Source organism: Euleptes europaea, chromosome 16 (genome assembly GCF_029931775.1).
Source record: "Euleptes europaea isolate rEulEur1 chromosome 16, rEulEur1.hap1, whole genome shotgun sequence".
NCBI lineage: Eukaryota > Metazoa > Chordata > Lepidosauria > Squamata > Sphaerodactylidae > Euleptes > Euleptes europaea.
The window spans coordinates 54,243,768-54,261,337 of NC_079327.1; the positions used below are offsets into that span (position 1 = coordinate 54,243,768).

Sequence of the window (17,570 nt, forward strand, 5' to 3'; positions counted from 1 at the left end):
ACTTGTAGCTGATTGTGTTGAAAAGAAACTGTTATCTATGTGTATTAAGTGCCGTCAAGTCGCTTCCGACTCATGGCGACCCCATGTATGTATTATCTATAGACTTACCATAATATATAGGTATTTTTATCACATTGACATTTTTATGATCAGAAGACATATTGAGCAATCCTAAGAACACTTTCCTGGGAGTAAGCCTCCCTGGATATACCTGAGTAGGATTCTGAGTAGACCAGCTTAAGATGGCACACAAATAATCAATGAAGGCCATTTATCATTTAGTAAACATTTTGTGCTTTCTCTTCTCTCCTAATGAAGGCAACATGCCTGGTACCCAAATCCTGAACATCTCTGCTAGTAAATCAGCCTGCAATCCTAAAGTAACAGGCCAGCACTTTTAGACTAACGCAATGATTAGTGATATTTCAATAATGCTACGGTTGGTATTTTACATTAAAAGCACTTGTATGTTAATGAAGAAAATGCCCAGGATATCAGGTTGTTGAGGGCCTTGATGGACCAGCAGAATGATCCAATAATATGAAACAGAATATATGGAATATATACTTCTTTAACAGTACAATCCTAAACAAAGTTATACCCTTCTAAACCCACTGAAGGCAGTGGTCTTAGAAGGGTGTAACTCTACTTATGATTGTACTATAAATGTATAGGGCAACCCCAAATCATGTTATGAGTGGAAACTGCTTCACATGTTTTCAAAAATATTTGTTTCAAATGTGTTTTAAACTAGCATCTAAGATATGCTCTTGTTTTTAGCACAGCATAAAGCTTTATGGATGAATAAAGTACTTCACAACAACAAATAACACAACTGACAATGGGGTTTGTATAAACTAGATAAGGTAAATTAGCTTGCAATTCATTTTCCCCTTATATTTGAATTTTACAAATAGGCATTAATGAATAAAGCCCTGGCCTTAATCCAGGGTTTTTGCATAGCCTACATAATCAGAGTGTGTATCTATGACAAATTGGGCAGGGTGGGTCTCTCTCATTATCTTGCCCTTATTGAAAACTCCCCTAAGATGTCTGAATGATCAGTTTAAGGAACTGCTTAGAATAGTCAGCCTGACGAAGAACAGGTAGAAATGTTTGCATAATTTGTGCACACAAAGACCTCCTGTTGCGCAGGGCTTTAGTGGCTTGCAAGCTCGGGCTGGTTTTTTAGATTACAATTATTGGCTGTTTCAAATTAAACTCCCTCTTAGTCAGAGTTCTGAACAACAGGATTTCATTCCCTTCCTTCTTTTTTCTTAACACAGATGGTATATTGCTAATAGAATCGTGTGTGTATGTGTAAAGTGCCGTCATGTCACAGCCAATTTATGGCAATCCCTTATAGGGTTTTCAAGGCAAGAGACTAACAGAGGTGGTTTTGCCAGTACCTTCCTCTGCATAGCAACCCTGGTATTCCTTGGTGGTCTCCCATCCAACGCCTACCCAGGGCTGACCCTGCTTAGCTTCTGATGGCGTTTTAGTGGCTATTTTAAATATCATGTAGAATATTTTATTCCATAACAGAAAACTTGAGAGGGTACCCTAAACAGACCAAACAGTAATCATTACTTGAATTTCAAAACTACCTAAAAATTATGCTGCAGTTTTAATTGCTGTGTTCGAAAAGTGTTTTGCAAAGCAGCACCCCCTACTAGGCAAATGGTACAAAGCCATGAAGCTCACAGTCTCTTGCTCTGTCTCTCATTTGTATTCCAAAAAAATCCAATTCACTTTCCTCTTCACTACCCACTTGGTTCAAGGGTGTTAACAACAAGGGGCAGCGGGGCTCAAGCCCCCCCAGGAATTCCTGTCAGGGGCAATGCCCCCCCTCCACACACACACACCAGGTAATATAATGAAGCTGCTCAAAATGTCAGGTTATCAAGTTCAGTCAGTCTTGTTTGTCTTTGTAGCAACTTAACAATTTTCAGGAGGCACAGGGCTGGTTTTGTTCGTTTTTGTAAAGAAAAAGGGAGAGGGAACATTGGGGGGGGATAATACTATATGTGAAGAAACAACAGAGAGTGAAAGAACATGGAGGGGGAAAGGGAAAGAGCAATCCATCTAGCAATCAGACTGCCTCAGTGGTTGGATTGAAGAACGTATTTCCTGTAGCCTGCAACACAAACTATGATGTAAGTACAGCTAGATTTGAGCCCAGTGGTACCCTAGAGACCAACAAGATTTCTGGAGCCAATGCTTTTCAGAGTCAAAGCTCCCTTCATTGGTATCTAACAAAGGGAGCATCAGCTCTCAAAATCTTATACCTGATTACCTTTTGCTGACCATCCCTGAATGTCTCCTAGCCTATCCGCATGATCCAGGCATGGGGGAAGCCTCCACCCTACCGGCCCTTTTGTCTACGCTGCCTGGATGCAATCTGCTTTTGTCACCTTTCTGGGAAGCCCCCACCCCTAATTAACTCAGAGCTAGGAAATCCATAGATTCTCATTCTGGCCTCACCCTGAATTCATGGACCTCATTTCTTTGAGATTCTTTTGTGCTGGCTCCCATAACTATCACTGCTCTGCCAGCCAAAACTATGCAGTCTCATCCTCTCTATTTGCACAAAGGCTGCCAACTCCACTTTTAATTTTTTGGGGATCTTGGAACATTTTAAAGGTGCTGATTTGTACTGAATATCAAGTATGTGAGTAGTACAGCTGCTTGAGTGTTGGTCTAAGATTGGGGAGACCTGAGTTCAAATCCCCACTTAGCCATAAAGTGCGGTGGGCTTTACACACTCAGCCTGTGAGGAAAAGAGAGGGGGAGAAGTATTTAATGTCATACATGAATGAAATATGTACTGAAATTGTCTCAGTGAAGGAGTTCATGAGATCTTTTTTCTCTTTCTTTGACTGAGATTCAGACTATTTAAGAGTGAAAAAAATATTTTTAAAACTACATGAATAATTGTTGCTGGCATATGGATTCTGGAAATATAAATAATTTCACATTGAAATAATTTAGTACAGATCTAAGTATAGGCCTGAACCAGGTTCAGCCCTGTGCTCTCACCAGGAAATTGAGAAGTTTGTGCCCCTGATTTAGTATACTATTTTGCCATTTCGAAGAATACACAAACAGCAAAAGGAATGAATCCTCTATGGTACTTTCTATAACCTCTGCTGCTGCCTCTTCACCAAAGCTGCTTGTTTGACAGTTTTGCCCGACAGGGATGGTCTTTTGAGTATCAGTGCAGCAGATCCAGTGTTTGCTGGATGCTGTACTAGTGCTGGCCTGTTTCAAAAGGATGAGGCACCCTACTTGAAATTGTGTGGTGTTACATTTTCAGGTAATTAGTGAAGGAGTGTCATATGAGCCATAAGCTTACTTTTAGACATCTCTTAGGTTTTTTCCAGCTTGCTCATTGCCATGGTAGTTCTTATGCAGATGGTAGTTCAGTAAAGATTTTAAAAACATGTCTTAAATTTTCACAGGGGAATACACATAATAATAAATCCTCACAACATCCCTGTGAGGTAGGGAAGCTCTAAACGTACAAATGAGAAAAAAGCCAAGCCAGAGAATGTGAATGCCCTATATAGTACAATCCTTACTCACTATATGAAACCTTTTGCTTTCATCTGTTTTTCATAGATAATACAACTGTGAGAATGGAAAAGAAAACTGAATAACCACTCCATTTTAATAGACAAGACCCGATGAACCTGAGTGCATCCCTTATTTGAATGTACAGTTTCAGGTAAAACAGATTTTACCACCCAAGAGACTTAACTGAAAATTTAAAAATGGGTCCCCAGTATACCATGAAAGAGAAGATTTGATTTACAAGAGTTTTACTGAAAAACTATGACAATTTAGAAATTATTTGGGTGAACTGTTAGGTAGACAAAGAAGTCTAAATCATGTGCAAGTAGCAGGAAGAAAAATGCTGAACTTTTCCCCTAAATGTGTATAGACTGAACATTATGATAAATAAAAGATAATTAGTTTTTGCATGGGATGGCAAATTGAAAATGTGTATTTCTGTGTTACAGATGTTTACTGAACAAAATAAAGGTATGGTAAGCTGACAGGATTAAATTGGTAATGGCATGGAAAAAATGAAGCAACAGGAACCAATATGTATTTTTCATTAATGCCAAAACATCTATTTTTGCCCTTTTGTTATTTAATTTAAGGATGTTATCCACAGCAAACCATGTACCACAAGTTCTATATTGTACTCAACACAAAATAGTATCTGTTAGTTGACCAAAGCCTTTGCTTTAGCCAGGTTGGAATAGCACTGGGAATTCTTATAGTTATTAGGATGCTGTTAGTAGCAGTTTTTGCAAACATATATGTTTGCCAGGAACAACTCACAATTTGTGCATAGTTGAGTCTTCGAAACTGAGCAAATTTGCTCTCAATATCTCGCCAGCGCTTGCTGAGCTGTATCAGGGTTGGTTCCACTGCTTTTGCAGCCCCATCCTTAGACAAGCGATCAGCTTGCCTCTGTACCGCATTCAGCTCTTCTTTCTTCTTCTCCAATTCTCGGTCAATTTCCTATTGAGCAAAACCAATACATGGTCCAGGAAAATTAGCTAACTAAAGCAATCAACTCCTGAGAATTAACATAATATTTCTCTTAGATATTTTCCCTCTTGTTGTTGTTACAAACAAACAAAAAGCACACTTATTTTTAAATTTTAGTTTACATTAAAACAGAACAAACATAGGTGAGGCTTGGATTGTCCAGAAGGTTAAATTTAGATATTTAAGTGACAAACATATTCTGAAAAGCTGTTCAAAGCAGGCCAAAGACTGTCTAATTTTTTATTTGAGTAGTGTGGAAGATACTTGGCTCACTGTAATCTATAGGAATCAAATACTAAATACCCATAGTACTTGTCAGTTTCATGACTAGAGGTTTATTTGGGTTTTTTTAATAGCTTTTTTATACTATTGTAAAAAATGAAGACGATGAAGCAAAAGAAGACGATGCAAAATAAACATAGCAATTCTTTGAAAACATGTAAGCAATCTTTAAACTTTAAACAATGATGTATGAATATGTTCTGATGAAAAGGAATGTGCTAACATGAAAAGTTCATCCATATACCGGTAAGTCATTTGATCATCTGGAACAAAGATACAGTCAGTTAATTTTTTCCCCTAGAAAACAGTTGATATTTTTTAAAGACAGAACATTTGATATAAGCAAAAAAGTAACATTTTGTTAAATTCACTTTTTGTCTTGTATGATAAAACATTTTAAAAAATTAGAAGAGCAGTTTTACCATCAAGCATTAATTTCTTTACAGTAAGAATAAAAAGAACTGAATTGCTAGTATTCTATAGATTAACACACTGACACACATAGAAATACATAGATAAATAGATAGATTAACATATACATATAGATTAACACACTGACACACAAGAAATACATATATACATATCTGCATATTCATTTTTGAGACTGAGTGGAACACCACTTTTAAATGCCATTACCTTGAGCTTCTGTTCATCTTGAGGATCTGGAAGGTTTGCTAATTTTTTCTCAATATCATCCAGCCACTTCAGCAGATCATCAGCTTGTCTCTTATACTGATACCACTGATGAGAAATCTCCAAAGCTTTTTTTCTTCGTTGAGATCTCAGATCCTGTTCAAGTGCACACATTTAATAGAATTATGATAAATGCCTAATCTGATAAAATGATGGTGTACATGAATGTGTGTGTGTATTCACCTTCTGATCAAGATACAGATATTTATATATAAACCAACTGGAATTGGAACCTTTCCATATCTTCCTTCCCATTGCAGCCCACCTGCTTCCCTTGAAAAGCTACTCTTGGGGTTTCAGCGATCCTCACAAGCAAAATGTGGAAGACTTTAGCTGAAGAGGAAAGAGACTGATCTTTTTAAAATCTGTTCCAATATCTTCCCTGGGATGGAAGTCAGAATGACTAGCCTAGAATTTCCTGGGTCATGCCTCTTCCCTTTTTTTTTTTAAATTAGGATAACATTTACTTTCCTCCAGTCTTGCGGCACATTTTCCATCCTCCAAGAGTTTTGGAAGATGATGGACAAAAACTCTACAAGCTCTTTAGAAAGTTCTTTGAGCACTCTCGGGTGCACTATCTGGCTTGGGGGATTTGTACTCATCCAATGTAGCCAGTTGCTTCTCAATAACCTCTCTGTCCATGTCAACCAGCTGCCCAGACGCTGTGTCTTGCCTACTACTATCTATAGATGAGCCTGTTCTCTTCTTCAGAGAAAAAAACTGAGGCAAAACAGGCATCGAGCTTTTCTGCTTCCTTTTTTCCTTTGTCAGAGTTTCTCCATTTTCAACCAATGGTGGGCCTATCACCTCTTTTATCTTGCAATTGCTCCGCACATATCCGAAGAAACTATTCTTATTGTAGTGAGTCTCCCTGGCCAGCACACATCAGGGAAGCTGAAGTCACCCATAACTACCGGGTCATGTTGTTTGGATACCCTGTCAAGCTGCTCAAGGAGGACAGCATCCACCTCTTCACCCTGGTCAAGCAGTCTGTAGCAGACTCCCAATCACAATACTATTGTCCTTCCTTCCCTTATTCTCACCCAGATACCTTACACTGGGCGGTCACCCTCCTCCTCCAGTATTTCCTAACAAGTACTCACTCTCCTCACATCCAGCACCACTCCGTCTCCTCTTCAACCCTTTCAGTTCTTCTTGAACAACTCATATCAATCCACTGCTACATTCCAGTCATCAGAATCATCCCACCAAATCTCTGTAATGCCTGCTAAATCATAACTGAATAGGGAACTTAGTGTCGCTCTCCCCACACATTTTAAAAATTATGCTTCATTTTTCCTCATAGTACAGTAAAGAAAAAAGAAAAAGATTTAGAATTAATGAATTTATAAATAATATCATGTACCTTGAGAGCACTGTGTTTAGTCTGCAGTAAGTATAGTTTAGTTTTTATTTCCTCTCTTTTTCTTTCATCTCTGATTGTTTGGTGCAGGGCATCTCCTCGCTGAAGCAGTTCTTTTACAGAACCCTCATGATCTTCATTCTAATTAAAGCAAAATAATTAGCATTAATTCTATCAAATCGCCACCTCTCCTTTAAAAAAAAAATTTCATTTTCTGTCCCAGGCCATTTTTGTAAAACCTTAATTTCCCCCCCAGCATCATCAACATCTATTGCCTTTAATGTGCTCGGCGCTTTGCAAACTGGTAAGAAAAAGTCAAGTCTTTGCACTAAGGATTTTGCAGGCACCACAGGGGAGACACTAGAAGGATGTCAGGAATGGGGTCAAGGATAAATAGGGGAGGAAAAAGACTTTCAGTTTAATTATGTGTAATGTTAGTTTCTTTAGGGATGAAGACTAAAAGGCCTCAGTGAAGACTAAGGATTTGGAGAGAAATTTAAAGCTGTAGATTAAATAAACAGTGCAGTCCAATGCAGTTACTCCAGTAGAAGCCCACTGAAATGAATGGGCTTATACTGAAGTAACTGGAGTAACTAGGGTAACTCTTCTTAGGATTGCATTGAAAGTAGTTTAAGTGGCCAGACTCATCTAGGTTTGCAGCTCATAACATTGGTTTCTCTCATCTATGCTACAAGAAAGGACAGAAGCTTGCTTCCAAAGGTATTTCGAGTGTTATACAAGGAAAGAATCCAAAAACTGGTGTTCATCTTTTAGCACCTTACTAAAGCAAGAGCCTAAAGAAAGAAGCGGAGGTTTTAGTAATGTAGTAATAGAAGAATTCATCCTAGTGATTCCCTAGCACACCAGGAGAAGGATTGGATGGCCAGTATAGAAGTGGAGAATGTTCATATTATGTTTCAGAAACGGATGAGGTGTCAAGGTAGGAATACAATCTGAATGATGACACTTCTTTCAACAGTTTCGTAAAGTGGCACCTTGTTGAAAGAAGAAACAAGGTAGCTACTTGGAGAGCATGAGGGCTAAAAACATCGTGTCATCCAGCAACCTAACTGAATGAATGAGTGCCCTAAAAAGTGTCAACACATCAACACAGTTATTTCTGCCAATGGTAATTTAGATGTTTCATATATTACAGACTCTTCAACCTGTTTCTGACAATTAATCAGAAGAGTAATTGGGGGAAAAAATCCTCTACAAAAGGATGTTTGGAATATATTGTTGAAACTATTATGATTCTGTACTATAAATACTAACAGTGCAATCGGGGAGGGGGGGATAGCTGCGCCAGGGAGGGCATAGCGACAGTGCAGCCAAACTGCCTCCTAAGCAGTTTGCTGTGCTACAGCCAGCAATCTGACAGGGACACTCCTCCAACCCCCCCCCCAATGGAACTGCAGCATGTAGCTCCATGGGCTGTGTCTAATTTTTTGCCGACTAAGTTTGCACTGGCAAATGTGGGTGTTCCCGTGCCATAAGGGCTCAGAGAGCTGACTAACACCAGCCCCACCCCTGGACTTGCCCCCTTTGGTGCTGGCACACACTGCCACTGTGGCTGTGCCAACATCCATTTGTGGCACTGCTGAGCAGCTCCCCAAACCAGCGTAAATGCCCATTACACTGGCGCAAGGGGCATTTATGCTGGTGCCAGGGTCACACCAACTCAGCATTTTTGCTCCCCCTTGTGGATTGTGCTGTAAATTCAACACTATGATTTTGTAACAGCTCAACAGAATGACAATGTGTTTCAACTGTCTAAAGCAGTGGTTCCCAACCTTTTTTTGACCAGGACCAATAGGACTTTTTTGTTCAGTGCAGGGACCCCAAGATTCAAAATAAAAATTCCAAGAATTTGAAAATAAACTTTAATTATAACTGTTAGTTAAACATTAAGCTTAGAATAATATTTGAATATATATATTTATAATAGAGCTTTTAATTGAAAATATTAATTTATTATGGGTTTATAACTTTGTTTCGCAGACCTTAATTTAGTTCTCGCGGACCCCTGGGGGTCCATGGACCCCTGGTTGGGAACCAGTGGTCTAAAGAGTAAAATAAAAGTGCAGAGGTTTCTAATTTCTGTTCCAGCATATATTCCATTCCCATTCCCAGTTCATTCATACTTCCATCACAACCAATTTACCATATCTTTATTGAAGTCTTCCTCTTTCAGGTTAACTCCCTGTTGAATTTCAGCCTCCAGTGGTTCAAGCAATTTTTGTATATCGAGGTCAAACTGCTCCAATTCCTTCAAAGGAATGAAGGGCTTTAAAAAATGTGGTTGGGAAATAAGGGAAGGAGAGAGGAACAGAAGATTAACTTTTTTTATTACACACATAAACCAAACTGATTTGCCCCCAACTGTTAAATTAATTACATACACAAAAATTTGAATATGTATCAAAGTATACTTTGGTAACATGTAGCACTACATCAATTGAGAAATTGTTGTTCATAGTTTTTGGTTTTCACCCAGCAGTTCCTTTGTTAGAAACAATCTTCATCAAAACTATATCAAAACACCACTAATCATTAAAATGAAAAAGCATCATTAAGACCATATGAAAGCCACATTTTTAAAAAATAATAATACTGTATATCAATTAAAAAACATATTTATTATTTTCTCAGCTTGACAGCATAGCAAACATGCTTAATGAATATGTATTTGGGTTATATAGGAGCATCTACAGGTAAAAATACATACATATTTAGTAGTGCAAGAGCAGAAACAGCATCCAATATAACAATTTTATCAAAATTTTAAAACACCTCACTTTGGTTAAAATCAAGCCCTCAGAAATCTTACCAATAATAACAAACTATCATTTTGTAAAGATGCTTATATACAACTATTTTTCATAGATTATTTTGTTATTAACGTCTAACAACTAAGGCTTTTTACATGTTCAACTAGATTAGAAAATGAAGTATTCCAGGGAAAAGATTTGTATTTCCTAAATAAAAAAAACCCCTAGTATTATGTTAGCTCTCTACAAGCTTGATATTACGACTACTGCTCTTTGTTGCAGTGCAACAGAATATGTAGTAGTATTACTGTTTCACTTAAAAGTTGACTTTCAGTTTGTTCCAGCAGCAGTTTGTATGCTAAGGAGAGTGTGATTTGTGCTCTGTAGTGCACCTAGTTTTCCTCATTGTTTTTCATATATCACACAGACACAAGACAGACAAATAAAATCCAAATCAAGATTGAGGATTTCCTTTCAATCTATGTGTCAGGATCAGGCATTTACCCCTAGCATCCCTTAAAAGCAAATTCATCCAGGCAGGTGGTCCTGAAGTAATAATACTTTATTAGGAGCAAAAAGGTAAATTAAAAGAACTGACTGTCTACAGAACGTAGAAGGCTGTTAATAACGATACAGAAGAAAGTTCATGCTTAAGAACACTCTAGCTAGTGAAATCATAAGGTGAGGTAACCCCGAGATAAGAGGTTTCCAGGCAGCATAGGCCAATTATCCCCACAGCTGCAGAACACAGGATGAACGAGACTACACAGATTATACCGGCATGGGAGCCAAGGCTGTCTGGCACGAAGCATGTGAACCAAGGCCATCAGGCCTACTCATGTCAAGAGCAAAGGCCTGAAACAGCGAAGGCCTGACACTAGGTAGACTTCTAACAGGGCAATCCTAGGGTGGGTGTGAAAATGCACAAGGAACCAACCAGCAGTCTATGCCAGAATATCTTTGAGCTTCATCGGTATAACCCAGAGATAAGCTAGTGGAGTGTCCCAGCACCATTATACTGTTGCTGAGCACCAGTGTGGCAATGCCACAGTTACCCCACAGAGTGCCACTGGCACAACCCCTGCACCAGTGGAGGAGGGGACAGGCCCAAGGGTGAGGGCTCCCTAAGCTGCCCCAGCCCAGGAATGTCCTCTGTCAATGGCATAGTTATGCCTGCAAAACCCACAGTATAGCCCATAGGCATCCATTGAGCCCTAGAAAAGCAACCCACACCATCCAGTATGTCCTTAATGCCCTGACGACAACAACAGGCTGATAGGCACTGCAGTCCTCAACCACTGGCCCCTGGCTGAACCCCTGCCCCCTGGCTGAACCCCCACCAATATAGGCTCATGACTATCCACTTTTTAAAGCCCTGCGTCTCCATTCAGATACATTGCAAACATCACATTAAAGAGTGTGAACACAGCCACTTTGCCAATGCATTTGAATGGAAGAAGATGGGGTGACCCCTTCTAGACCCCATAACTCTGGACCCCCTGACCCAATCTTTACCAAACGTGGGGATTCTTGCAAGGAGAGTCCCTTCTAGATTCCCTGAACGTTTGGGGCCTCTAACTGTAAAAATGCCCCCCAGGAGCTGTTGCCACCATTGAGATGCATAGGAAAAAATTTTGCACAGCTCCTGGGGGGGCTGTGCAAAATCCCTAGAATGTGGGTTCTAAACAGGGGGGGAATTCCCCCCTGGGGGAATTTTAGGGTTCCCGGGGTGGGGGTGGGGAATTGGGACCACTATTCAGATAAGTGTTGTGTCCTATAGATTATGTACAATCTGTAAAATTGTAGGGTTGTTGTTTTTTTGAGTTAGACTATCTTGGGAAGGGGGGAATTATATTCTGAACAATGGTGAAATGGGGGAATGGAGCAAAAAAGATTGAGAACCCCTGCCCTAGAGGATGCTTGGAAGCTGTTATAAAACCACACTATTTTAAGCCCAGATAGAATACATTCCATAGGTTAGGAAAGGCACTGCCAAGTCTTAATGAATGCCTGCATGGTTAACAAAGCAAGTCAAGGAAGCTATATAAAATAAACGGCTTCTTTTAAAAAGTGGAAGGTCTGCCCTAATGAATTGAACAGAACGGACCACAGGCTTTGGCAAAAGAAATGTAAGTCAATAATTAGGCATGCAAAAAGAGAACTTGAAGAGCAGGTATTTGAATAAATGATCAAAATAAGTAGCAACTGTAAAACAAAAACAATCTACTTGGAATATACCTCCAGATTTTAAAACTGAGATTCTTCTTTTCTAATAAAACTGTTCCCTGTACCACAAGATTCTACCCACTAACGTATGTGTCAAGATAAGATTATTTGTTATCTGTATTCATTAAGGAGTTTTTCCTAAAAAGAAACTTCTATATTTGCATCATTTAAAAATTAATAGGTCATTTAAATCTTCTTTTCATTGATCTTATTGATTTCAGGTTGATCTCTTACTAATCTTACCCTATTTATTACAAAGAGAGTTCATATTTGATTTCATTCCTACAGTCTTGACTTTTTATCATTTTTAAAAATGTTCCATAACACTGATTTGTAATCCTTGATCTGCTGCTTTAGCTGAAACTTACTAGATAGATATCTAGCTAACAAATCAATGTTACAGAACATTTTTAAAAATAAAATAAAAAATAAAAAGTAATTTATCACTTATAGGCTGTCACTTTTCGCTTTAGCAGCTAAAAAGATAAGAGCTAAACTTGTGCCAAAGAATGTAACTAGTTAGAACTGATGGCCAGCCAGGAAATATTCCAGTTGTGCTGTATTTTATCATAATTTATATGGCATCTTGCATTTTACCTTTATTGTAAAATTTTCTTGTTTCGTTGTTTAATTTACTTTGTAAAGGCCTTTGCCTACCTACAAATAAATATTTACTTACTAAAGCAAAACAGTAATAAGAAAGAAAGGATCTCTCCCATTCAGTAATTGTCTTGGACAGGAAATAGAATTGGCGGGCTAGTGGTAAAAGTATAATTAGACTCCACACAGATTCACCCAAATTAAAAAAGAGACTAGACTATGTTAAAGCATGATATATTTATCAAACTGTGTATATCAGCCCTATATTACTTATTGTAGAATCTATTTGAGTTGCCAAAGGGCTCCCATTGGTTTAAAAAATGACAGAGTACAAACATTCATAGGGTTTTTTTCCCCTCACAGGTGTTTATCACGAAGAATTTCATACTAGTCTTTGCATGACCAATTAATCTTAGTTGTTACTTTTTAATCCCAAAACAAACAAATAACTTTGATACTCACCAAAATTGTTATAAATCTCTCCCTGCTTGGTCATCTTTAATATTGAATACATTCTATCAGTTTTTGAAAACAATATTAAATTAAGTAGATGTTTATCAAAATAAATCCATTATTTCAGTCATCCTTAACACTGGTATAAAAAAGCCAAAACTCTCTAAGCAGTTTTCTACCCATTTTATTTCATTTTACAGGTGAGAGCTTTGTTGGACACAAAGTAGTTAAGATTACATTCAGCTATTACTAAGTTTAACTGAGGGAAACAAATGAAATTTATGTTATTCTCTCTTAAATGAATGTGAGTTAGGCATTGCCCAGAATTAAGCAAAATGGATTTCTAAGAATGTCCCATTTGGTATTTCAAGCAAAAAATTCAATTTGCAACCCTAACACACACACTCAATAAAAAATACGCTAAATTAATGGTCAAATCCTCAGCAGAGTTACACTTTCTTTATGTCCATAGACTTAGAAGCATCTAACTGTGTTTTGGATTGCACTGTAAGTAACTGTATTTGTCACCCTTTAATGGTACTGGTAGGGTTGTATCCTACCATTTAAGATGTGATTATTAATTTAGCTAGTCAACAATAGGATGTTTTCATTTATTGTGTGGGAGGGGGTAATAAAGACAGGGAGGGATGTTGCAACTCATTTATTTTTCATGTGAGCCTAATAATCTACTGTGTATTTTCTTTTCAGATTAGTGCAGAACTGTTGGCAAAAGTCTGTTGAGAAAATAGAAAATTTCAGCAAACCCAAAGGTGAAAGTATGCACACACATGCACACACAGATACCACTACTGTGCTTCACTGTTTTGCTAGTTTCCATCTTGGGGAAAAGAGTCTTCCAAGAATTTTACCCACTCTGTTAGTTTCTTATTTAGCAGGAACATGTAGTTCCACACTGGAACAATTCTTCCTACCTTTTCACTTTTAATTCTTTGTGAAATGGCTGCAAATCGTTGGTTGAGCTCTGCCAGTTTAGGCTCCATTATTTTCCTGCAGTGATCGCCGCAGTTTGTCATCAAGTCTACTGCCTGGTCACGCACAGAGTCCACCTTTGGACGCATATCATTCATCTCAGTCTTTAAACGCTATAGTCCATGAGTAAGAGACAGGGCTTCAAGTTAGTAATAAATGCAGAAAGGAAGAAAAAGTGTGAGAGAGAGTGTGCAAAGGAACAAGATGCAAAACCATCTAGCAAACTTTGGGCAAATGTCTATACAAAGCATCTAGCTGGGAAGCTCTGAATAGCTACTGAACAGTAGCTCTGAATAGCTTCTTTCATATTTTCAGGTTGGTAGAAACAGTGAAGTACAACATGAATATGCATTTAAATTATGTAACAGGTCTTCAGTGTTTTCTTAGCTCCTTCTCAGAACAATGCAACCCTTAGCTGGAGAAACGATCATTGCAGAGGAACAGAAGCTTTAGTTTTGAACCATTTTACACTTAATAAATATTTAGACAAGAGTTATGTGATGAGAAAGAGGTCAGATTTACTGTTTAACTTTTCAGCTGCAGTCTTTGCTGTTATATTGAAACGAATGCCAATGGCCTAATGTTAATCCTTGGTTATTCATTAAAAAAATAGTGCAATGAAAGAAATCCATTGAATTAATAAATAAAAGGAGGTATATGTAAAATTAAATAGTCAGTGTGACACAGTGGTTAGAATACTGGACTAGGATCTAGGAGATCCAAGTTTAAATCCCCACTCTGCCTTGGAAGCTTGCTGGCTGAGGTTGGGCCAGTCACACACTCTCAGCCTAACCTACCTCACAGGGTTGTTATGAGGATAAAATAGAGGAGAGGAGAATATCATAAATTGCTCTGGGTCCCCACTGCGATGAAGGGTGGTATATAAATGAAATAAAACCAATAAATGTTTCTGAAATTAATCTGTGCATGAAATATTCACAGAGGATGTGCGTGTATAATACTGTCTTTAGGATTCCCGTCTACTTTTCCTCATAGGCAATCTGTTCTAGTCTTCCACTTGTCAAATCCGCTGCAATAACAAAGGCCTCCAGTCCCCTAAAATCCTATCAAAGGGGTTAAACAGGGCTGTGTTCTGGCTCCTCATCTTTTAAATTTGTTTTTTATCGATCTTGCGTCCCACCTGTACAGAATAAATGGCCACTTTCCTCAGCTAGCATCTTGAGTGGTCCCCCTTCTCCTGTATGCAGACAATGCAGTCCTTCTCTCTCAAACCCAAAAGGGCCTAAACCGCCTTTTGCAGGCCTTTGTGACTTATTGTGGATTGAACTCCCTTACCATTAGGGCTGCCAGGCCCCCCCACTCTCCTCCGGCGGGAGGCTATGGGGTGAGGTTGGGATTTACAACCGGAAGTGCCACCTCGCAAGAGGCCTTATACCTCTTAGTTTGAGTGGTAAAGCGGCCCTAAGAGTTTGAGTGATATAAGGCCCCTCACGAAGCAGCACTTCCAGTTGTAAAGCGGAAGTGACGTGCGCGCTGTGTGTACGCACGCGTGCACGCTTTCCCACCAACCCTCAGGTGGTCGGCGGGCAGAGGGGCGAATTGCCGGGGGTTGGTCCACCACCACCGGGTACCTGGCAACCCTACTTACCATCAATTAGGATAAATCCAAGGTTCTTTTTTTTCAAGATCATGGAAACCAGGGAACTGGACAATAAACGGAAATAGTATTGAACAAGTAAAGCATTTCAAGTACTTAAAAGTCTGCTTCCAATACAATCTCAGATGGTCTACACACCAGAAGCAAGCCTCTAATCAGGCCAAATTAACATTGTGGGCAGTTTCCCGCGTTTTTTTTTTATGCTAAAGGCAGTCAGTTCGTCCCTGCATCCATATGAGTCTATAAAGCCAAAGTGCTTTCCCAGCTATTCTGTTGGATCCCAATTTGGATAAATTCTGTAAATTACAGCGTAGAGCCAACCCAATCCGTCTTTCTGCATCGCTTGCTAGGAATCTCAAACTGCACAGCATACGCAGTATTACGTCTCGAACTAGGGCTTAATACACTAGAAACAAGAGGCTGGCTTCCTAGAGGCCCCTGGTTGGCCACTGTGTGAACAGACTGCTGGACTTGATGGGCCTGGGTCTGATCCAGCAGGCCTGTTCTTATGTTCTTAACAATTACATTATGGCTTCAGTTGTTTTTTTATATCTAATCCTTCCAGCTTGGGTTGGCTAATGCTAGCCAATCACTTTCAATCTAAATGGCTTAAATTAATTACCCTTAAACTCAAGAAAATGGGAATTCCTTTGGAGTCTCTCTATATGTCTGATACTGTGTTTAGTTCAATTTTATAATTTTATACATAGGCAAGAAAATTAATTTGGTGACACAATTGTTGCAAATTTGCAAGATCTGAGCTTCAGGAATTTCACAATCTTGAGCTGGCAAGCCTAGCCAGGCCTGGCTCCAAGTTGCCTTCTCTTGAAGGCAAAAACAGGCCTGAAAGGGCTTAGCCTCATCCCCCTTGCTTTTACTCACAGAACCAAGCCTGGAATGCTGTGGTTGCCTAACAAAAGCCACAGAGATAATCCGTTGCTTAAAGCTACAGGCACTCCTTTTATCATTTTTGAGTATTTAATGTATTTTTTTCCAGATTTTTCTGCAAACCTGGGGCCATTTTCAGGTTTGTAGAAAGATTTGTCTTGCCTGTTCACAGTCAGTGGATTTAAGTATCCAAAGATTTGGCTTACTTGACTATTAGTATATAGGTACTAATACAGTGTATATAGCTGTATATAGATTGGTATCTATGTATATAGTATCTATGTATATAGATACCAATACAATAGATACTAATACAAGACCAAATTAAATCAATGCTTGGAAATTATTTGACATGATACAATATGTTACTATATACAACGATTTTCAGAAGAAAAATTTGAAAAAATAAGTAAACCTATAAACCCTGGTGCTTTAAAAAAACTGGTAGAGAAGTCTTGTGAAGATAAAGGATTAAATAGTTTTCTGCCTACTAAGAAGTTCCCATGCAGTAAAAATACATATTTACTTTTCCTTTTGAAGGGGTTTACCGTTACTCTGCATTCTGCAATATTTTTAAGCAATTTAAATGTTGTTAAGAGAATGCCTTTGTCAGTAGAAAACATTTCACTATTAAGATGCCATCTGAAACCTATAAGTAAAAATCCTGGATATGCCCTATCTATTAGATTTACATTGTTTTCTGAAAATTGCATTTGTTACCTTAACAATTTCTTCCTTTTGCTGAGGTAATTGAGTTTCAGATTCATCCAAGAGTATTTCTGCTCGATACATCCAGGTAGTGATATTAGCAACATTCAAATCAAAAGTCTCCATGTGTTTCTGATATGCCTGTACACAGATAAATGGAAGAAATGTTTTCATAAATGAACAGCCGAACCAAAGAAGGGCATGGCTATGAAAACTCTATAAATATTGCCCAGGTCCACAGAATGAAGAACAAATTAGCCAGTCCGTTAACCAGAATGAACTTGTTCTTCATTAACTCAGCTAAGTTCTTCTGCTGGTATTATTTTTTTTGTCTCCAAGATTACACTTGGTTAAGAAATAAATACAGGGATAAGATTTTGGCAGAAAGAGTGAACTAATTCTATACTATTGGAGA

General features: G+C 38.5%; 1 protein-coding gene across 1 annotated transcript in view; it reads right to left on the bottom strand.

Annotated features, from left to right (window-relative positions):
• The window catches only part of DMD (dystrophin), a 1,354,185-nt gene that overhangs the window by 706,037 nt on the left and 630,578 nt on the right, over positions 1 to 17,570 (bottom strand). Inside the window, exons 36-41 of the mRNA XM_056862020.1 lie at positions 17,168 to 17,296; positions 13,884 to 14,054; positions 9,066 to 9,188; positions 6,905 to 7,042; positions 5,482 to 5,634; positions 4,351 to 4,533 (exon numbers count right to left, since the gene is read on the bottom strand). Coding sequence (XP_056717998.1) covers positions 4,351 to 4,533; positions 5,482 to 5,634; positions 6,905 to 7,042; positions 9,066 to 9,188; positions 13,884 to 14,054; positions 17,168 to 17,296 — 897 coding nt within the window. The remainder of the gene's footprint in view (positions 1 to 4,350; positions 4,534 to 5,481; positions 5,635 to 6,904; positions 7,043 to 9,065; positions 9,189 to 13,883; positions 14,055 to 17,167; positions 17,297 to 17,570) is intronic.